The sequence below is a fragment of the Stegodyphus dumicola genome, chromosome 10, assembly GCF_044657685.1.
Source record: "Stegodyphus dumicola isolate Sdum_Otavi_A_Nest chromosome 10, ASM4465768v1".
NCBI lineage: Eukaryota > Metazoa > Arthropoda > Arachnida > Araneae > Eresidae > Stegodyphus > Stegodyphus dumicola.
Window position 1 is genome coordinate 115586306 of NC_140777.1, and position 24058 is coordinate 115610363.

At 34.5% G+C, this 24058-nt stretch overlaps 1 protein-coding gene and 1 long non-coding RNA gene across 2 annotated transcripts in view; one reads left to right on the forward strand and one right to left on the reverse strand.

Moving 5' to 3' along the window:
* The window catches only part of LOC118199096 (chitinase-3-like protein 1), a 35799-nt gene extending 31151 nt beyond the window's left edge, over positions 1-4648 (reverse strand). The window contains exons 1-2 of the mRNA XM_035370884.2: positions 4432-4648; positions 1316-1536 (exon numbers count right to left, since the gene is read on the reverse strand). Coding sequence (XP_035226775.1) covers positions 1316-1536; positions 4432-4489 — 279 coding nt within the window. The 5' untranslated portion in view covers positions 4490-4648. The remainder of the gene's footprint in view (positions 1-1315; positions 1537-4431) is intronic.
* An 89-nt stretch (positions 4649-4737) lies between these two features.
* The window catches only part of LOC118197765 (uncharacterized), a 75703-nt gene continuing 56382 nt past the window's right edge, over positions 4738-24058 (forward strand). The window contains exon 1 of the long non-coding RNA XR_015043509.1: positions 4738-5112. This is a non-coding gene — a long non-coding RNA (uncharacterized LOC118197765). The remainder of the gene's footprint in view (positions 5113-24058) is intronic.

The window sequence follows — 24058 nt, forward strand, 5'->3', positions numbered from 1 at the left end:
TTCAGATTTTATATTACGCTAAGAGGTGCGATTTTGTTAACGGTTTGTGTATTACCTTTATTTATTAATTATTATGTTCTTCGCACTTAAACCATAAAATTCAATCCAACAGCAATATCGCAAAATAGTTTTAAAATGAGTACATCTTTAGAATTTTCGAAACACTGTCTCGCGCGCTGGTGATAAAATGTTTTTTGTTCCATACAGTATTGCCATTGCTAACATAAAAATTCGTTAAAGTGTTACAAAATATGAAATCGATAATAAAACAGATTCCAAATTTGGGTTTCCAGGTGCCTATATTCAGAGGATGATTACGTTATTCAAAATTTGATGGCTCTAGGTACCGTTGTTTTATCACAATGCGAGAAACATATATACATTTATGCAGATTCTTCATTATTAAATTTCTTTAAATATTATGCAGGGCTATACCATTTGGTGGCAACAGTTTTAAAAGTGACTACAATGAATCCACGCAAAATGCCAAAACGAAATTAATAGCTGTTCTGAGCTAACTCTCCCGTTGGGCTAATAATATGTTTAATGATTGGCAATGCTATTTTTATTTCATATTTTGTAAAACTTACAAATTTTTATTAACAAACTTTACGATTTGAAAGCGACCCGGCCGCTTCAGAGGAGATTGCCACAGACATGTGTTAGAGAAAAAACTCAGTCAAGTTATTGGGGTTTAAATTTTTGAATTTAATAGCTAAAAATACTTTTCTTCCTTGCGTACAACCGGTTGAGAACCCCTGGTATAGATAGTTTTTTAATAATTTACATTATACGTTAACTAAGATTATACAATAAAAGCATATTATAGTTTCACTGCTTTAGACTACACAGCTTACTAATTATAAAACCAAATTTTTCAGTTACTGAAATGGTTTGAATGAAGGGATGCGTAATGGAATTAAATTAAAAGATAAAAATAACTATGAAATATCGTGAAAAGCTAAATTAAAAGAACAACTGAATATTTATAGAAATAATCAAACTAAAAGAAAATGGCTGTTAAAACAGGTTATTGGCTGTAAAGCTTTACAAGATTGAGAAATCTGAAAGCTGATTGTAAAAGTTTTTCCTGAAAATATGTTTCACAATTTATAACACTAACTCGTAAGTTTTCTTACAGTCTCCTCTTATATTTCTATCATTTACAAATATAGTTTTATAATAATTATATTTATCCAATTTAAAAAAATTCAGAATCTGTTTCTGAATTTAAATTTGAATGTTTAAAACAAATGACTTAAATGCAAATCGTAACCAAAATGTAGGAATTTAGCAAATAGTTTTTGTCACTTACATCGTAATAATTTTGGTCAATATCTATGCTTTGGTCTAAATAGTCGATCTCGTAGGTATCTTCGTTTAATCTTGCATATTCGTAGTTGATATGAGTGCAAAGGAAAGGATCAATATCTTCTGGTGTAAAACTTCCTCGGTTATAGGAAAGGCAGTCGAAGTGGCAGACGATTTTTCTAGTAAAAAATTCAAATGATTCGCTACTACTCCTTCGCTCGGCAGCTATGAAAGTAAAATAAATCATAAATTTAGAGAGCAGACAACTGATTATCTTTATAAATAAGATTATCAATAAATAATAATAATAACAGAAATAATAGCAATAATTATTTATTATTACTCAAAAACTCTTTTTTTATAATTTTAATTGTGAAGTAATTTTTGTTTTCGTGGTTACATCGGAGCAGATTATATCTTGATGATTAATTAAAATAAATATTATTTTTTTAATTTAAAAATAATGCCTACTTTATTGCACTTTTAAAGCACTTCTATTTAATACATTTAATTAAATTTTTATATAGCTTTTTCCTTAAATTATTTCTTTTGTATTGTTTCAAGAATCCACAATCATCCAGATATAATCGAAAACATTGTGTTCAAAATTCTTTGGTTGCTCCTTGAAAATGAATAAGGAGAGTGTACATTTATATATGTAGTTTTTTAAACAGTTGAAAATTGATAGGTCTAAAAAAAGAATCAGAAATACCATCTATAGTTTGGGATGAAGATAGATTGCAATTTTTCAAACAGTTTAAAATTGATAAGTCTAAAAAAAGAACCAGAAATACCATCTACAGTTTGGGATGAAGATAGATTGTAATTTTTCTCTATGATTACAAACTTTAACAAAATCGAAAATAGATGTGGTGTTGCAGCTGAAATTTATATTAACACATGAAAAAGCTTATAATTATTTATATACAAACATATGCATGCATCAGAGAAAGATTTAATAAATAAAAGAAAGAGACTATTTTGTCATAATATTTCTCTAGTTTGTCTCACATGGAAAGTTTTCCTAATTTGTTTATTTTTTTGTTTAAGTTGATACTCTTCTGCTTCACAGTAAGTTATTTAGGAGTTATTTACACTCATTAGAATTATTTGAAATAAGGTCACCCTGAAAATTGAATATTTAGCTACCAGTATGTTTCAATTGCAAAGTGATACCATCAGAAAGTTCTTACCGATATTAAATTTTGGGTCTTAAAAAGAAAATAAATATAAATTGGAATATTTCCTTTGCGTCATTATTATTCCCATTTACATATGATTTGGCAAATATTTAAATATTGTAATTTAAAATTTAATTTGGTTAAAAAGATTTTGTTTTGTTAAAAACATTTCGACCCGTTAGCTGTTTTCAGCTGCTGGAGCCGGTCCAGTATATAATTTTAATTTGAGACCAACATCATTTTGATACTAAAACCATCATTATGATACTGAACTTCGCTGTAGTAGAAGTGGAGTGTACACCAAAAGTTCTCAACCCTTTTGTAATCCGTGCGCTCCTTTCACCACTACTAGACAGACGATCATTTCAGCTCCTGCTTTCCAAAACTCGAAAATTACATATACGGTTATATAAATTTAGATTATTTTTAATGTGTTTTATAAATTTAAAAAAGCAAAATGTGGAAATGAAATTATCCATTATCAGAACTTAAATAAAAGCACTTTTATATTATTCATAATCTATAACAAAATACTTAACATGCAAATAAAAGGCTGAAGGCATTCCCCCCCCCCCGAAACTATGAAGTCCTCCCCAGAACGGAATTTTCGCCTGGTTGAGAAACACTAGTGTAGATAGAAATTGTCTTATTAATGGATGTAGACTGATTCTTCCATTTATTCATATTACATTTAAAATGATGATACCATTCGACAATATTTTCATCCTTGTCCAAATGCCGTATTAATAACTTGAGCTGTTCCTGAATTAAATCATGTTCTAATAACATAAACCATCTGTACGCAAGATTGTGATCAAACATCTTTTCGTCAATAGAGATATCTTATGTCTATTGGTTTGGCACATGGCCACTTTATATTATTAGATCTACACATGCTTTAGTTATAACTTGGCTTTAGATGTAGCTTAGGACAGAGTTTTATGACACATCTTTCTTAAGAATTTTGTTTACGACATAGTTTTGTGAAGAAAAGGTCATCAAATATTTTTTTTCAACAAGGAAATCAAGTCCCATTGTATATGCTGATTTGCTTCTTATGCGATTATGTCATTGATATATCTTTGAGGCAAATTCTCTTATCAAGATATTATTATTATTGTTTAAAAATTCCTACGTCTTTGTAATTAACCTCGAAATTTGTCTAAATGATTTTTCAGAAGTTTTCTTAAGTTTTCTATATATCTTTTCATAGGTGCGTAATACTTTACCATTGGTTATAGCGTTTTAAAGAAACTGTATGTAAAAATTCAGAGTCTACTTAAGAACAGTTAATATAGCGTTCGATATGCAGTTTGTATACTCGTGACCTTCTGAATAAATGCGAAACGGCCTTTCAGCGACTTTTATTTAAAAGCATAATATTTTAAAACCAAATTACAATTTTTAAATCCTTTTAGATTTTATTGAATGATACATACTTTGCAGTTCTGAATAAACAATTCAGGAATTTATGTTAACTCCAGGCTTGTAAAAAATTTGAAAATCACCTTATTATATCATAGGAAATATTCGTTTAAGTACGGTTATACGAGATTTTATATTTCACTTTTTACATTTATGTAACCATGATCATCATCAAACATTTTAGAAGTGTTCTTGAAAAGGCCCGAAAGTGAGATTTCAATCAGGAAATGGCCCATTAAATAAAATTTGAATGTAAACATTCGCTGTTAGAAAAAGAAAACCTAATTCTTTCATTTTAAATTTAGTTTCAAGTTATATTTAACGACGAAAGTTATGGACCAGAAAAACAGGAGGTGGTATCGGATTTGTTCTGATGTCAAACTTGAATTATCAGAATTAATATAACGCCACTTTTGAAACGTTAATGGTGAAGTAAAGAAAGGAAAAGTTAAATATGCACTAAATATTTATTCTTAGTATAAAACAAAGAAATGAAAATAAATTTTTAACTTACATGATCTTTGCGCCAAAATTAGCAGCACTGCAAAGATTGCAAAAGCAAAAGTCTTCATTATTGACTCGAGGGTGACAATTCAACAGTGCTGTAGAGAATTTGTCACTTGATCCGAAGCAAATCTTATGTCAAAAGTATTTTACTTCGTTAGATTCGGCCTGAGACGCAGAATGCTTACTTTGAGCTCCTTGCCTGCTGCTCGAAGTGACGTTTCTCGCCAGGTAAGTGATGTATTTATGTTTTCCTTTGTTTATGTGGGAAGGAACATCTTTGCAATAATCAACCCCTTTCTCTCGACAGGAGGAAACTAAGCATTCTTGGAGCAGCTGTCTAAACTTAATTGGTCTCTACATCGAGTCCGCTAATTTTTTGTGGTGGAAATGCAAGGACGCAGAGAATACATTTCATGCCCCCTTCTTGCGAAAGATGAATCAAAGGGCATGCAGTCACGTTTTCAGTTTCACTGAAACTCCGTATCGGTAAAGTGTCAATTTGGTACGTGGCGGAATTTTGACTGACATATTGTTTTTCACTTTCCCAAGTGTAAACAAGTTGAGTGTATTTTCATTTCCGGAAAGCAAACCAGGATTTGAAAAGTGGCCTTCGGGAGAATAACAAGATTAGAAAAGTGGCCTTCGGAACAGTAACAAAATATTGGCTATTTTCCAACACCTTCGCAAAGTAATATCCTTTTCTTATTTTATTTTCCTAAGATTGATAATGTAACTTTCGAATTAATTAAATAAATATGATAATGTAACTTTCGAATTAATTAAATAAATATGATAATGTAACTTTCGAATTAATTAAATAAATATGATAATGTAACTTTCGAATTAATTAAATAAATATGATAATGTAACTTTCGAATTAATTAAATAAATATGATAATGTAACTTTCGAATTAATTAAATAAATATGATAATGTAACTTTCGAATTAATTAAATAAATATGATAATGTAACTTTCGAATTAATTAAATAAATATGATAATGTAACTTTCGAATTAATTAAATAAATATGATAATGTAACTTTCGAATTAATTAAATAAATATGATAATGTAACTTTCGAATTAATTAAATAAATATGATAATGTAACTTTCGAATTAATTAAATAAATATGATAATGTAACTTTCGAATTAATTAAATAAATATGATAATGTAACTTTCGAATTAATTAAATAAATACTGTTGACATACATTGCTGATAATTTCATTCTAAAACAACTGCAGAAATTGGTGAATTGAAAAACAAAAAGCTATTTCATTAAATTGCATTGAAAGCTTTTAACTATACTCATTATAGCTGATTAAAAAAAAGATAATACATAGCTATTTAATTAAAGATTTATTATACATGGTTTATTACGTTATACTCAGTCCGAGAAAGCAGTTATATTTTTTTATTCGGAGTTTAATTCTTCGCCCTATGGCAATATAATCCATCATGTTTTCATCAAATACCACTTTGGGGTAGGTAAGTTTCAACTTACTCATGCATTATTAAGGTTAGGAGCCATATTTAGAGCTGGTCGTGTTTAATTTACTGCATGTATTTTCATTTACCGCTCAGCTTTTTTCCATGTAAACAGTGCTGAAGATGAGCGATCAATGGCGTCTTGAACAGCAGGTTTCCTTATCATGAATTATCTTAAAATAATATATGTTTCTAAATCTTTAATTAAAATGGGAAATATATCGTTTTTATAAATCAAAGTCCATTATTAAATGTATTTCTTATACTCAGTTTCGGCATTTATTTCATTAATTTATTAAATTTTTTTCTTTGTTAATAGAATGCATATTGAGGTTATGTATCAAGAAACAAGAGAAATACGTCAATGTAAAACTTAAAATTGAGGAAATCATTAACACTATATTAGATGGAAATTTTAAGCAAATGATTAAAAAATGCACCAAACACAAGGCTGCTGTTTTCCCGAATTTTAAGAGATGCATCTTAGAAGCAAAAACATATCCTTTTTTAAAAGAATGGGGAATGGATATAATAAAATAATAAAATTGATAATAATAAAATAATAAAATTATAGCAAAGCAGCACATGCTTTAAAATCAGATATTTTTTAAAACAAACTTACCCGTACTACATTTTTTCAAAAGGCTGAAAGCACTTCTCTTTCGTAAGCCGATGCAAGAATAGACATTAAATGTTGCATACTAGTGAAAATTAGGGAGTGTTAACATTTGAGAAGCAATTTTAGTTCTCATTCAGAACAGTTAAGCAAGAATAACAGCTTTCAACTAACACAATATGCTTGAAAGAGGAAGCTAAGAACTGCATACAAGAGTATGGTAGTTTAATGAAAGTTACTTGCAAAAGAAGTTCAGCTGTTTTCAATCACATCGAGTATGTTAAGGAAATTATATTTGATATATGTCTGATACTAAACGAAATTTTGAAGTTTCCTAAAATCTTGATAGAATTACAATCAGCTATCATAAATTGCATGCAAAAAAAAAAAAAAAAAAAAAAGAGTCTAACGACTACAAATGAAACAATACTGATCGTTGTTGATTTTAGTTTCGCAGAAGAAATTTCGACGGCTCAATGCCATCAACTCCTTCAGCTTCAGTTAAATGAAAGATAAAGTACCACTGACAAAAAAAGATATTGACAAATTTTCGAGATTTAACTAGTAATTTCTCGAAAATTTGTGGATCTGACATTTCTTTCGCAATACGTGTCTTCATTTATTTACGTAAGAAAGCAGTAATATCTAACAATTGAAAGCATTCCTGCTAGAATAAAATACCACTTGAATCAAAGTTGCTTTTCTTACGCTCAGATTTAATTTGTACACTATTCCTTCCCACTAAATACGCCTAGCTGCGCTCAGTCCTTTTTACGTAATTTTGTTACCATTGTTGTTATTATATTAATTATAACTAATTTTAAATATAACTAATTTCGTATGCAATAAAGAATTTATTACTAATTTTAAATATAACCCATTTCATGTTAAAGCAGTAAAAAAAATTAAAGATTTTTCAGTATTTTTCTGCTGTACACTGGTGACGCTCATTTTAAGCGTCACTCATTATAGTGACAGTTCCATTACAAGAGTAAATCCAAAGAAGTTCCTAACTGATGAAGCTATATTAAATTTGCTTTTGTTGCACTGAGCACTCGTTCTAAATTCTTTTTTCTTTGGTAAGTAAAATGTGAATATTCTATTACCAGTTTCAAGCATAGCAGAAAAGCTTACGCCTTAAGGTAAAAAGAGTGAAGCTTCCTAAAACAAGGCTGGCGCACATAATACTACATGCCAAAAATAAATATGAACCAAAAGACTTCCATTTCATTATTAAATCCTTACATCTACGGTCACAGACATTTCCCAATATATTTCTACAAACTTGGGATTTCAGATTCTGACCTTAGTGTGCAAAGTGTATTGGAGCACCACATAAAAAGTTTCAAAATAACAGACGGTTTCCATATCTGATATGGTTTCCAAGTTCCCGTACAACAGCTCTCAATATTCAGGAGATATCTAACTCTGAAACAACATCTAAGGCAGAACATCTGAAAGATAATGGATCTGCTCTCCCAGCTTGTGGAGAGAAGTATGTTACGCTGTGTGACAATACAATTCAGCTTACAACAGAATCTATCCTGTAGCATAACTATGCTTCCTAACAAAAAAATTCAGAAGCTTAAAACTGACGAATCAAAATATAACTAAACTAAAACACTAAACTAAAGGAGATTCATCTTAAGTACGTCGCATTCTTTCTCTCACTTCGCAGCTACCAACTTATTAACCCAGCTGCTTTAAATGTATTTAGTAATTCTGTAGGTTCTGATGTAGTTGTTTAGGAACAGACTGCTTTTAAGCTTATTGCGCCACTTTAACTGTATTCTCTAAAAATGTTCGTCAACGATAATAAAGAAATATTAAATCAGCCACATGACTGCAAACTTCTTCTGTCCGAATCTGCACGCTACCAGCATTTGAAATTATTTCATATATATATAAAACAAGTGGAGCATCACATGGAACTTTGCGGTTGATCATTCTTAGGAGTAAAGTGAATGTAACTGTTTAAAATATCCGGATTTTCCATTATTTGAAATCTTGATCAACACATAGTTCCCGCTCACGATTCTTCAACACATTAACTAGCTTCCAGAAAATAAGTCAGTGATGTCACATTTCACAAGCGTCTTATTTGAGAGTTTTTATATTAAATGTCAAATACTGCTTTACAGAGGATGTTTAAACATTTTATAACGACTTTTGGGCCTTCTAATTAATGCTTAAATTGTAAAGAGTATTCTTTTAAATGCTGTGTCTAAATGGTCTTTTTTCTAGACTAGTCTACATTGTGATTTCCATGATAGAAGGCTATTTTGTAAAAGTTTCAGAGGTAATGATTTCCATTCCTCTTCAACCACTTTCCAGAGTCCATCAATCGTAGGTGTTTTGCACTTAGAAAGAGCTCTTTTTAAGGGACGAAAAGCACAACAGTCCTAGGTGAATTCACCTAGCACAATAGCCACCTACGCAAAAGGACAAACCTTTTAATAGTTGAAATTTATCTGAACTCTTAAAATTCTTAGGAATAAATTTATTGATGGGAATAAAGGGGATCCTCAGTTACAGGGATTATTGCTTCTCTGCACCGGAAATGCATGATGCCTGCATTTCTGAACAAATGTCCGTGAAATGATTTACGTGAATTTTATCTCATCTTTACCTTAATGACAATACTTTCCAACCTAAGACAGGAGCCCCAGTGGATTAGGTTAGTGAGATTAGGTTGATTTAGCAGTGACTGTATACATAAAGTAAAAAGATAAGAGATGCGTGAATGTCTTATCAAATAAAAATCATCCAACTGATATTCTTCAAATGCATAGTAAGGGAAAAAAGACTTAACTATGTAAAACATTTCCTACCCAAGAGCTGTTGTGAACTATAATAGTAACACGTAATTTGTAGACGACTTTAAGCATTTGAAAAGTATATATGGAACTGTCAGGAAAAGCGAAAAACGGTGGCACATGATTGTTTTTTATTTTAATAAAAAAATTTTGGAAAAACCTTATATATTGCATAAAACATGCCACGAAAAATCTGGACAAAAATCTCTGAAAGCTTTTCGGCTAGAACTTGTCACAGTATTGATAAACTTAAGCAAAAGTGATAATATTCCTAAACATTAAGTTTCAGTGAAATCGCCTGTGGCCATAAAAGTCTTTGAGGCATAAGCAAAAGATATACTCAAACTGAGCAAAGAAGAAATATTCTACAGTCCATTAAATTTATTTGTGAATTTTGTAAATATTTGTGTGATTAAATTCTAGGCTCGAACATTTGTGGTTCTGGCGACCCAGAGAAAAAATTAATGACTCTGGATAAAGTGCTGCTTAAAAGGATAAAATGAGAAGTGTTATTAAATCGACAGAAAGTGTGACATGTTATTTCGCATTCGTCAAGATATTTAGAAACAACTAATGCGTTTGAAATAGCCACTTGCGGTTTTCATCTGGATTACTTCAAACGGAGGTAAATGACTTTGTTCATATACGTTCTGTATTATTCATTAACTTTACTCCGTGCATCGAGATTTACCACAGTCTTCATTTTACATTTTGTTACTTCTTACTGTAAATAGTCTTTATTGTGTTGTTTTATTAATTTAAAACTTTATTATCAATTAAACCTTTGGAATAATTTGAATAGCGCTTCCGAAAATTATTTTACAAGATAAGCAATTTTTTTAATATATTTTCATGTAAAAAATAGTAAAAAATGCTATTAAGTGCTAATTTTAACATATATAAGAGCTCAAGTAATGATCTAAAATGATACCAAAAAAATGACGATGCTAGAAGCGAAACTTCTTTTTCTGATTTTTTTTATAAAATTAGGCTTAGCGATGCAAAACCTCCGTCCTGTACTGTGACTACCTTCGATTCCCTTCCAACCTGCACGAGCGTCGTCGCGAAAAGGTTAAAGATGGAAGCATTGTTAATTAAGAAAAGAACTTTAAAAGAAAATATAAGGAAAGCTACTTCTGTTTTAGAAAAATATACTTGTGATTCGGTTCAGCTAGAGCTTTTCAAAAATAAAAGTGAAAAATTTAACAATGAGTGTTCAGATATCTCTACATATAATAAAAGAAAGAGTCTGTGTGTCTTTTGTTCGTGCTGCGCGTAAGAAATAGACCCACGGCTACGAAATGTGGTATATAAGTGCATCTAGACAAGAGCCAGTGCACTTAAGCGATTTTTTCAAAATTCGAATTTGATATTTTTTTAATTTTATCTTATTTTAATTAGCGGCGCAAGGAGAAAAATGTAACTGTATAGGTAAATTACCGCTGTATGTCCGTATCAAGGACGAACAAGTAAAGGTGATGTTTTTTACAGTAAAGAATCTGCAAGCACATATAATCTTAGGAATAGATTTTCTTTCAGAGGCACAAGCAACGCTGGATTTTAATGAAGCGTCCCTTAAGCTGACGATGAAACCAGTTCGTGCAGAAAAGGCTGAACCGCCGATGTTAAATCTTGACCACCTGCCTAATGACGAGCAAGGAAGAATCCGACAAGTGGTAAGTGAATTTGCTTCGTTATTTAGTGATATTCCAGGATTTACTCAGGTTACTAACCATAGTATTGACACCGGAGATTCAATGCCAGTTCGCCACAAAGCATACCGGTATGATAAGAATAAGGAAAAAATTATAGAATGGCATATCACCGATATGCTACGTAAAAAGATCATAACGCCCATCTCAAGTAGTTATGCTAGCCCGGTGGTTTTATGTAAGAAAAATAATGACTATCCTTTGACACATCCAAAAAGGTGGAGATTCGCAATTGACTACCGTAAATTAAACTCCATAACTAAATATCCGGTATATCCGTTACCTATAATTGACGAAATTCTAAGGAACATAACATCCACCAAATATATGACGACTTTAGACTTAACAACTGGTTATTTTCAAATAGGGCTTAGGCCTGAGGACGTGCCTAAGACTGCTTTTATAACCAAGTCTGGCCCTTATGCATTTTTGCGTATGCCGTTTGGCCTTTCAGGGGCCCCGGCAACATTTCAGCGATGTATGGACATTGTGTTAAGGCCTGTTCTTGGAAAGTCCACATTTATCTATTTAGACGATATCATTATTACTAGTGATAATCTCGACCAACATGTACAGGATTTAAGACAGGTGTTTTCTTTATTAAATGAGGCCGGTCTAAAAGTTAATGTCGAAAAGTGCAAATTTGCAGCTCCTGAATTAAAATATTTTGGTTACAAAATATCTCAGAAAGGAATAGAGACAGACGAATCAAAAATAATCGCTGTACAAAAGTATCCGACTGCAAACACGGCAAAGAAGCTCTCTTCTTTTCTAGGACTTTGTTCATATTATAGGGCCTTTATAAAAGATTTTGCAGCTATCGCTGAGCCATTGTTAAAATTAAAAAGGAAAAAGGCAAGATTCTCGTGGACGGCCGAAGCCAATAGTGCTTTCGGAAAATTAAAACAAGCATTAACGCAAGCCCCTGTGTTGAAATTTCCTGAAAAGGATGAGAATTTAGAAATTTCAGCGGATGCTTCGGATTATGTGGTAGGAGCGGTACTTTCGCAAAATCAGCAGCCCGTGGCATTTTTTAGCCGAACTTTAAATCAAACACAAAGAAACTATTCCGCGACCGAGAGAGAGGCACTTGCAGTTCTGTTAGCAGTGCAAAAGTTCCGAGTCTATTTTGGAAAGGCGCCAATAACAGTGTACTCTGATCATGCAGCGGTAACTAGATTGTACTCAGGGAAAAACTTATCCCCAAGGTTAATAAGAGGGGCACTCAAGCTACAAGAATATAATCTGGTAATCAAGCATACCCCCGGAAAGGAAAATATCGTAGCAGATGCCCTATCCAGAATTAAAATAGATGAAGAAGGTAATACCGTAAAGTGGCAATGCTCACAGCATGTACAATAAATTCCCGAGAAACTGTAATAACCGAACTGGGTAAGGATCCTGAGTTTGGAAGCATTTATGAGTATTTAAAGGATCCTGTAACTTTTAGCCACCAAGATATTGTAGCGATAAGAAACAGGGCGGCCCATTACGAACTAATAGATGGTCTATTATTCTATACAAAAACTACGAATTCCAACAACGAATTTCGACCTGTTATCCCAGCTAGTCTTAGATTAAATATCCTGCAGGAGCTCCATGACAGCCCTTTAGCTTCTCATGCTGGTATTCGAAAAACTATCCAACGCGTACGCGAGGCTGTCTATTTTCCTGAACTGCAAAAGTTAACAAGGGCGTATGTCCAGTCCTGCCCAACATGTCAAGCAGTTAATTATATTAATTTCCGCCCGGCCGGGTTTCTAAATAGTATTAAATCCGAATTTCCAAATGAAATAATTGGCATCGATTTATTGGGCCCTTTCCCAAAAAGTCAGTTAAATAAAAGTCGCTATCTCCTTGTTATGGTTGATCATTTTAGTAAATGGACCGAAATTGTTCCCTTAAAACGAGCCTCCGCGAAATTGGTTACCGATTCTATTTTAAATAAATATATTTTAAAATACGGGGCGCCCCTAAAAGTTATATCGGATAATGGTCCTCAATTTGTAAGTAATATATTTGAAGACATGTGCCAAAAACTGGGCATACGTCATTTAAAAATGGTCCCGTATCGGCCGCAATCTAATATAGCGGAACGGGTCAATAGAAATATAGTGAAAATTATCCGTAGTTATGTTAAAAATTTTCACAAAAGCTGGGATAACTATGTCAATGAATTTGCTTTCGCCCTTAGGACCGCAAAACATGATACAACGGGCAAAACTCCTGCTGAGTTATTTTTAGGCAGAAGGATTATAACGCCGTTAGATAAATTATTTTATGTGCAACAAAGAGCCCCAGAATTTAAAATGGGTGATATACGAGTAGAAAAACTAATTAAGGTGTAGGGTTTATATTTATTTTAACTAACATTTATTTTACGTTTAAACTATCTTTCCTGTCAAGCCTTACTTTCCCCTGGAACTGCCAATGCCAGAATATGTAAATTTGAGTAGAACGCGCAAGCATTCAAATTATCAGCGGAAGTATTCTGATTTAAATAGAAGGAAACGAGTTCGGTGTGATATTCTTACTGCACGAGCGCGGAGGTAGTTAGCGAGAATTGAAGAACCCCGCGTTGCGGCCTATGTGCTTGGTGGGAAGTAGTGGTAATCGTTCCAGTGAGCTTCAAGTCTGCTGAATTAGCAGCGGTAATGTAAAACGCGGTGAGTTAGTTATTTTAGAGAGCCTCGTAGTTAGAATCTTGTCTTTACTTTCTTTTCAGGTTATTATTTTTATTTGACTGCCAAGTTGGCACAGTCTGTGAGCGTCAAGAGCACGCAATTGTAATTTGTAATTTATTACGTTGAATAAAAAGGGACTTAAACCCTTCACAAGGCCGTATCTTTTATACATGTTTTCACAGTCACCTCTTGGTTGCGTGCAAGATGGAGGCACGCAACGTTATAAAGGAAGCAAAGAAGAATACTGAAGTAGCACAGAGAAAACAGAAACTCTATTATGACTTGAAACGACGGGGAGTAACTTATAAAGTAGGGGATGAAGTTTTAAAAATTAAGCATTCACTTTCTTCAGCACCAGAAGATAAAACTGCCAAATTTTTTCCACGATTTGAAGGACCATATGTCATAGAAAAAATAACTCACGCTGTAGTAGTGTTAAAAGCTAGAAATGGTGAAACCTGCTCCGCAAACATTGATCAAATCAAACCCTACTATGATCGTAATAAAATGAAAATTTTCCAAGATCTTTTGCAGGATCCGGCACGGCAGACACCGCAGGCACAAGCTCCAGAGGTGGAAAAACGACAAGTACAAGGGCAAGCCATTAAGAGGCAGGAGCAAGTGAAAAGAAAGTTTCCCCGCGGACAAGTTGAAGGTGGCAAGAAAAGAAGCCGTTCCACCGTCCAGAAAAGAGAGCTAACGAACACCCCCAGAATGAAGAAGGGAGAAGGACGACGTATGCAAAGAGAGCCAAGAGAAATGACGGCAACTATAACCCGGCTCTAAAACTGAAGATCTACTCATCCGACAGGACTCTCCGCAGCAAATGTCGCCGAACTGCGGAAGGGACATTAGCGGCGGAGGAAAAGTTACAAGAAATATTTGAACGGCCAGCAACGAGGTCCAAGCAGGAACACGAAAGAAATTTCCCGGTTCCACCAAGACCAGCTGCCATCAAACGACCAAGACCACAGGCAGAAGCGAAAAAGAAGGTATTTAAGGGTGACCGAACTGGAGAAAAAAGAAAGCATCTAGAGGAAGGCACTGAAGGGCGGGCCCGTACAAGAAGGAGGATAAATCAAACAACAATCTGCACTACCTTTAAAGACTGGGCCCAGAAAAGAATGTCCGAATATCACAAAGATAGGTAAAATTTTATGTTACTTTGCAAACTTAAGTTAATCTTTCATTCTTACTGCAAGTGGCAGATTTCAAGAAGTTTTACCTCATGCGAGGTCTACCTTTATCGCCAAAAGGGCGAGAAATGAGTTGTTACCGATTTTGGTATTATGTTTTTCAATTACTCGCGCGTAAAACTAAAGTTGATGTATAATAGCGTTGTGTAAAGATTTAAATATTGTAAAAAGTTATTGTAAAAATATTATTTAAAACATTCTGGCAAGAAAGAAGTTTTAATCTGAAAGACTTTTTGAAATGTATTATTTGAATGTAGAAAGAATTGGCACTTGCTTTGAAAAGAATAGAAGTTAACAATGTACTACTAATCTATGTTTTCAAATGTGAACTGTTATTTTAAATGTTAAGAAATACCGTGATATGGTAAAAGTGAAAGTAATGTTAATTTTTTTTTATTCGTGTGACTGCAAAAAGACTAAATCATGGTGAATATGTGTTAAAGGTTGAATGATGTAGTTAGGCTCTCTGACGCTACACTTCAGAGTTAGCCACTTTCAGAATAGTACCTCAGGGTTTAGAGTTGAAATTAGGGTGTGTTACGAGGTCTTGGTATGTTGACTTTTAACACGTTAGTGTTTTGATTGTAGGAGGATGTGTTGAACACATAGACATAAACACATTCGTGTTTGGTGTTCTTTTACAACACATGTCAGAGAGCACGGGGAGAGATAACTAAAATAGTTATGAATGAAATAAGAATGTTAAGAGAAATATAATTATACATGTTACTTGCCATTTCATTGTGTAACATTTCATTAAACTAGTTTTGCTTCCAGATCTCTGGAAGGATCCAGATTTGAATAAAAGCTCCTGTTTAGATGCAGTACAGATGAAAAAAATTGTGTGTCCTGGGAGCTGCTATTGTAAAAACAAATTTCTTTCTTTTAAATTTCTAGTTTCTAGCGAAAAATGTTTGTAAAAGATTGGCCTCGCGTTAGATTCTAGAGCTAAAAGTTTTCAACAAGGTCGTTTTAGACCTCAGTTTCAAACTAATTAACTCTGGCGGGAAGTATGTAAGGATCGTAAGTTTTACTAACGTTTATTTTAAATCTTTACTATCACTTCTTATTTTCTACTTCCGGCCAGAATTATAAGTGTTAACGTATTTATGCAAAGTTTGTCTGGCGAGCGCCAAGTATTTAAGTTGTGGCTTTTTGCCAAGCGAAAGAGAGGAAGCAGTTAGTCGAAGCAGGCCGCTTACCTTAGAAGTTTTACTCAGTTGCTGGTTGCCTTCCAGGCCAGAGGTTTAATCCTCTTGATAATTTTTAAACGTATTGTAGTGTTCACAGTTCTCTGTACTACATACGGCTTCCTGTTAATATAAGGCCAATTTTCCACGTTTATTATTTTAAAGTTAAATTAGAGTTTAGTTTTATTTTTATACTTTTACGTTTAGACCACAAGTAGTGGATCTGTGTATTCCGAAGTACGGAAGTTGTTGTAAATAGAGAAAAATGAAGGGTTTTGTATACCCTTCTTGTGTATCCTGTCTACTTCCCACAGTTAGTGAACATAGCTTTAGTAAGCTCTCTGTTCCGAGTCAGGTCCTTGCATGTTCCCGAAGAAGGTAAGACGGAACATTGAACCTGATAATGCTACCTTTTAAAGTCGGAGTTTTGATAAAAGAAAGGTAGGCAGTCTAATTAGGCTTAGAGGAGTACACAAGTAAAACTTATCGTTTATTTCTGTGGGTGTGCCTGAAGAGGGCACACTGATTGAGTAGAGCTTCGAAAAGAGTGCTGAAACGAGCATTGTTGTCAATGAACTGACCGATGAGATACGGAGAAACAAAGAATACAGACTCTCAGTTGTGCTAGATTATCGGTGAGCCCGGTTTGGGCACACCTAGGGTCCGCCGTTTGATTTTAGGCAAGATTTCAAGGTAAAAATTGAAAACTAATATAGAATAAGGTGATTAGCATACAACCAAAAAATAATATAGAAATTTCTTTTCAAACAATTCCTTTTATACCCTAAGAAAATCTGGAAGATTTCTTTGAAAAATGAGGGTCTTAAATAACTAAACATGGCTAAAATATATCGACTGGTTTGTGTTGAGCTGCCATATCCGATAAATAAAGAAGGTTCAGAGTAATCTATAGTAACTTATAAATCCTTTTTCATTCAATTTTTCTGTGCGTACAGAAGGAAATTTTTAGGTGTGTCCAGACCGGACACACTGTGCCACAAAGGGTTAAAGCATTAAATTCTGGCCAGAAGTGGAAAATAAGAGAGTATAGTTAAATTTAAAAATAAAATAAACGTTAGTAAAACTTATGATCCTTACATATTTCCGCCAGAGTTAATTAGTTTGAAAATGAGGTCTAAACGACCTTGTTGAAAACATTTAGCTCTGGATTCTAAGTCTAACGCGAGGCCAATCTTTAACAAAAACTCCTAAAAACTATCTAACCTAGAAATTAAAAAATCGTTTTACAATATCATCGTCATGGACAATTACGTTTCTTCTGTACTGCATCTAAAAACAGGAGTTTTTCTTAGTTGAATCTGGTTACTTCCAGAGATCTGGAAAGAAAACTAGTTTAATGAAATGTTAAACAATCAAATGGCAATTAACATGAACACGTATATTTTTCTTTTAAAAATCTATTCTTATTTCATTCATACCATTATTTAATTATCTCCCCTTGCGACATGTGTTGTAAAGAGAAACACCAAACACGTGCGTGTCTATGTACAAGTGTTCAACACTACCGCCTACAATCAAAACAGTAACGTGTTAAAATTCAACATAACAAGACCTCAGAACACACCTTATATTCTTTTCTGAACCCTGGGGTACTATTCTAAAGAAGTGGTTCTGGAAGGTAGCGAAGACCATTGTCTGGTTTAACCTACTTCTTATGCGGGTTACTTTGCCCTTCAGTTTCTTCCTCAATGCGTTTTCGTTTTTAGCATGCTTGATGGCCCTTGAAAACCTTCTTCTTATCTGCTGATTGTATTCCCGGACGCTTGATGGGTGCTGTCCTTGGAAGTATCGGGACAATTCTCTCCGGTTGTTGCCTGGATCTGGTTGCTGACTGTTCAAATTTTCGTTGCTTCCTTGCATCTGCAGCTGGCTTTCCGTGGCGCGGACATTTGCTGCGTAGAATTCTATTCGATAGTTCACTTTTCCGTTTTTGAGCAGTGTTATGGTTGCGGCCATTTCTCCTGTCTCTCTTTTCATTAATGTAACTTTTCCCTTCTTCGTATTGGGGGCGATCGTGCCCTCTCTTTTCTAGCCGAGGGAATGGCTTTTTTTCTTGTTACCTTCAGTATTCCAACGGAGGAACTTTCTTTTCTTGTTTGCACCTCTACTCGTAGCGAACTCTTGCGGTTGTCGTTGTGCCACCTCTGGAGATTGTGTCTGCCGTCCCGGATCCTGCAAAAGATTTTTAAATATTTGCATTTTATTATTGAAAAATGGTTTGATTTGATCAATATTTGCCGTGAACATTTCACCATTCTTGGCTTTTAACACCACTACAGCCTGAGTTACTTAGATCACATATGGTCTTTCAAATCGTGCACAGAACTTCGCTAGTTTATCTGCTGGTGCTGAAGAAAGTAAACGCTTAATTTTTAACACTCCGTCCCCTTCCTTATAAGTTACTCCCCGTCGTCTCATGTCATAATATAACTTCTGTTTTCTTTGTGCTACTTCCGTGTTTTTCTTTGCTTCGTTAATTAATTTTCTATATGGGCCATTTGAAATTCAAGGGCTCTTTTTTGAACATAAAATAATTTATTTAACGGCGTTATAATCTTTCTGTCTAAAAAAACTCAGCAGGAGTTTTGCCCGTAGTGTCATGTTTGGCGGTCCTAAGGGCGAAAGATAATTCACTGACATAGTTATCCCAGCTTTTATGAAAATTTTTAACATAACTACGAATAATTTTAACTATTTTTCTATTCACTAGTTCCTCTATATTTGATTGCGGCCGATACGGGACCATTTTCAAATGACGTATGCCCAGTTTTTGGCACATGTTTTCAAAAATGTTACATATAAACTGAGGACCATTACCCGATTGAGGATAACTTTTAGGGGCTCCCAGTATTTTAAAATGTATTTATTTAAAATAAAATCAGTAACTAATTTCGCAGAGGCTCGTTTTAAGGGAACAATTTCGGTCCATTTACTAAAATGATCAACCATAACAAGGAGATAGCGACTTTTATTTAACTGACTTTTTGGGAAAGGGCCCAATAAATCGATGCCAATTATTTCATTTGGAAATTCGGATTTAATACTATTTAGAAACCCGGCCGGGCGTAAATTAACATAATTAACTGCTTGACATGTTGGGCAGGACTGGACATACTCCCTTGTTAAGTTTTGCAGCTCAGGAAAATAAACTGCTTTGCGTAAGCGTTGGATGGTTTTTCGAATACTATCATGAGATGCCAGAGGCGAATCATGCAATTCCTGCAGTATATTTAATCTAAAACTAGCTGGGATAACAGCTCGAAATCGTTGTTATTATTCGTAGTTTTTGTATAAAATAATAGACCATCTATTAGTTCATAATGGGCCGCCGTATTTCTTATCGCCACAATATCTTGGTGGCTAAAATTTTCGGGACCTTTTAAATAATCATATATATTTTTAAATTCCGGATCCTAACCCAGTTCGGTTATTACAGTTTTCCTGGAATGTATCGTATATGCTGTGAGCATTGCCACCTTAACAGTATTCCCTTCTTCATCTATTTGTTTTTCTTCATAGGGCATGTGCTACGACATTTTCCTTTCCGGGCATGTATTTAATTATCAAATTATATTCCTGTAATTTAAGTGCCCATCTTGTTAACCTTTGGGATAAGTTCTTCCTTGAATATAATCTAGTTACAGCCGCATGATCAGAATACACTGTTACTGGCGCACTTCCAAAATAGACTCGGAAACAGAACTGCAAGTGCTCTCTCTCAATTGCGGAGTAATTCCTTTGAGTTTCATTTAAAGTTCGATTAAAAAATGCCACGGGCTGCTTATTTTGGGAAAATACTGCTCCTACAGCATAATCCGAAGCATCCGCCGAAATTTCTACATTCTCGTCGTTCTCAGGAAAATTCAAAACAGGGGCTTATGTTAATGCTTGTTTTAACTTTTCAAAAGCACTATTGGCTTAGGCCGTCCACGGGAATCTGGCCTTTTTCCTTTTTAATTTTAACAATGGCTCAGCAATAGTTGCAAAGTCTTTTATAAAGGACCTATAATATGAACAAAGCCCTAGAAAAGAAGACAGGTTCTTCGCCGTATTTCGCGGCGGATAGTTTCGAATTTCAATTATTTTTGATTTATCAGTCTCGATTCCTTTCTGAGAAATTTTGTACCCCAAATATCGTAATTCAGTGGCTGCGAATTTAAACTTTTCAACATTAACTTTTAGACCGGCCTCATTTAATAATGAAAACATCTCTCTCAAATATATGTTGATCCAAATTATCATTAGTAATAATGATATCGTCTAAATATATAAACGTGTTCTTTCCTAGAACAGGGCTTAACACAATGTCCATACATCGCTGAAATGTTGCCGATGCCCCTGAAAAGCCAAACGGCATACGCAAAAATTCATAAGTGCCAGATTTAGTTATAAAAGCAGTCTTAGGCACATCTTCTGGTTTTACGCCTATTTGGAAATATCCTGATGTTAAATCTAAAGTAGTGATATATTTTATAGAAGTTATGTTCCTTAAAATTTCTTCAATAATAGGTAACGGATATACCGGATATTTAGTAATGCTATTCAATTTGCGATAGTCAATTGCGAAATGCCACCGTTTTGAGTGTGTAACCGGATAATCGTTATTTTTCTTACATAGAACAAACGGGCTGGCATAACTACTTGAGATGGGCGTTATGATCTTTATACTTATCATATCTCGAATGTGCCACTCTATAATTTTTTCTTTAGTCTTAATATAACGATATGGCTTGTGGCGAACTGGCAGTGAATCTCCTGTATCGGTTTCATGATTTGTAACTTGCTTAAATCCGGGACTATCACTAAATAAAGTAGAAAATTCACTTACCATTTGGCGAATTATTTCTTGCTCTCCCGTAGGCAGGTGGGGGAGATTTAATGGGGGGGGGTTCTGTTTTTTCTTTCAGCACTGGTTTCATGGTCAGCTTAAGGGACGCTTGGTCAAAATCAAGCGTTGCTTCGGCCTCTGAAAGAAAATCTATCCTTAAAATTATGTGTGCTTGCAGATTTCTTAGGATAAAAAACATAAGTTTTACCTTGTTCGTTCTTAATACGGACGTAGAGTGGTACTTTACCTATGCGCTTACATCGTTCCCCCTGGGCAGCTAACACCGTCGAATTATCCGAATTATATATATTCTACATTTACAAAGGTATTTCCTAAAAAAATCTTCTGCCACTCAGGAACACTGCGTGCCTGTGTCCAGGAGTGCGGTGGCTGGAATACTGTTCACCAATACTTAAATCTTCATAAGAACCAAAATTTTCACAATCGCTGTATTGAGCTTGAAGAAAGAGGGATTTTCTTGGCCTTCGGACTTCCGCACCCTCCATTCAGCAGAAATCCGTTTCAGTTTAAATCTTTTTTTTTTCTTTTCCAGGCCTACCTTCTTTTTCAGCTGGCATTCAAACTTTTTTTCTGGCTTATTATTGAACTCTCGACGTTCGCCGGTTGTTTTTGATACTCGGGTTTCTTTGACCACTGATTCAACTCGCTTCCGTAGCCGTGATCTTGCCTCTGCTGTGGTCTTGGCGCACCAAATTAGCTTCGTTGCTCGTACTGGAGTCTTCTTTCAATGTTCGACGTTCGTCTACTTTCAAACTCGATTGCGAGCTCAAATAACTTTTCCAATGTCGTTGGATTCCTTAACTCAATGAAGTCTTGTACTTGGGGAAGTAACCTAGGCAAAATTACTTGGATTATTCCAGGATCCCCTGGCTTCCACTCAAAAGTTTAAAGACGTGTATTTTTCTTAAAATAAAGCTTGAGAGATTTTCACTTCTTTTCTGGTATGTGCTGAAGAGTTCCGCCTCCAATTTGGCACGATTTCTTACGACAAGGAAGGCCTTTACTAAGACGGTCTTGAAATTTTCATAAGTGTAGGTGGGACTTCCCACTTGACCCAAGAGATTTTTCCCGATGTATTTGAACCAACTAAGCGCTTGGCCCTTCAAAGCGCTGGTAGCTAAGGTGGCTTTCTGGAAATCATGGACTAGATAAAGCATGAAGTGGTAATCCAAATTTTCTAAAAAATTGGACACCGGTGAGTTTCCGTCAAAGCTTGCTGCTGTTTTCATTGATTCGCGCATGATCTGGACGATGTATCCAAATCCTTCTAGGGTGGCAGCGCCCACCAACGGCCGAGCGGTAAAGACACTGAACAGTGATAGTTCGGTCCGAGGTTCGAATCCCGCGAAAGGGCTGGCTGCATGGGCGTTTTCGTGGTTTTCCCCATGTGTAACGTGTATACGAGTTAGTTTCCCTTAGAAAGTCCTCCACGAAGGCATCCCTCCCTTTAGGCAGATAGCCCTCGTGTGCTTTGCAGTAATTGAATAATCTAATCCAATCCTAGGGTGGCAGCTGGCATTTCGGCATTCTGAGGCGCTGCACCTCAGATTCTTCTTGAAACTCGACCATGGTTATTCTTCTTCGGGCGCCACTCTCAGGACTTGTATGTCTTTTTACTTGCTTTGGAAACATGCTGTGTCCTGAATAGGAACAGGAAGCTTACTAAAGCTATGTTCGAATATGTGTGGAACAGACGACACAAGCAGGATGGGTGTACTGAACATTTTATTCTCTATTAATTTACAAGTGCTCTCGTACTTCGGGATACAGAGACCAACCACTTGTGGTCTGAACGTAAAAATATAAAACTACTAACTGAAATTCTAACTAAAAGCTAACTTTGAATTAGTTTACAAATGCCTAACACTAATACTGGCCTTTTTAAAAGCTTACGTAGGTAGTACGCAAACTGCTGAAACTACGTTTTAAATATCCAAGAGCTAACTAAGGATTTCTCATGGCATTATGTCAGAGCCGCAGACACTCCTGCTTACCTAATTTCTCGTGGTCTGAGACAAGAAAATATTATTGATAACTAACTCTTTATGGTATCAAGGACCGAATTTCCTACATCAACTGGTCATTAATTATGACAGTGTTAGTAACAACTTCAAAAATATCAAATAAGAACTATGTGCATGAGTTGAAACTTATTTCTAATGTAAATTTGACAGTAACTGTTAAAGATTCTTTTTCGAATCATGATTTTAGTATCGGTAATTGTTATGCTAAATTAATTAATGTTTTGCTTATGTTTTAAGATTTATAAGAAATTGTAGATACAAGGAAAAATAACTATGTCCTTTGACAGTAGAGGAGGTTCCGTCAAGCGAAAGAAAATTGCTTGCCTTAGTACAATGGCAAGCCTTTCCTGAAGAATTCAAGGAGTTAAGTAAGAAAAGAGAACTGGGTAAAAATAGTCAGTTAAAATGTGTATGTTCCTTTTTAGATGAATCCCAAGTTATTAAAGTAGGTGATAGGCTGCAGAAAGCTAACTTGCCTTTTAAAACCCTGCACCCTGCTGTCTTGCCAAAAAATCATAAATTGATTCATTTAGAAGAAAAACCATGAAGCGTGAAATTTGTCTGGAGTCGAAAAGAAAATAAATAATAATTAAAATGGTTTGGAAAATCAAAATAGATACTGATAACGACAGTACAAAAAAGTGACAAGCCACTTCGTTTGAAACATAAATCACTGCATTAAAGAGACTTGAAAGTGGTGACAAAATTGTGAATGTCGCACTTTAGAACGGTATGAATCGTTCGAGGATCGCTACTATTCTTATAACAGAAACCCCAAATTTGAACATGTCAAAAGTTGCAGCGATGCAATCAACAAACCTGATGCATCTCGAAGAGCGATAGAGAAAGGACGAAGAAGAGAACAGCTCTACTTAAAAAATTCGATGCCAAGTTAATGCCAGTAACTTTTCGAGGATTGAGAAAGGCCTTTTTTTGGAAAATCAAGATCAAAATTTCTAGGATGTTTTCTAAGGCAAAGTCTGCTCTGCATGATGTCATGCATTGCTATCGTCGTATTTGCACCAAAAGAAAAAGCAGT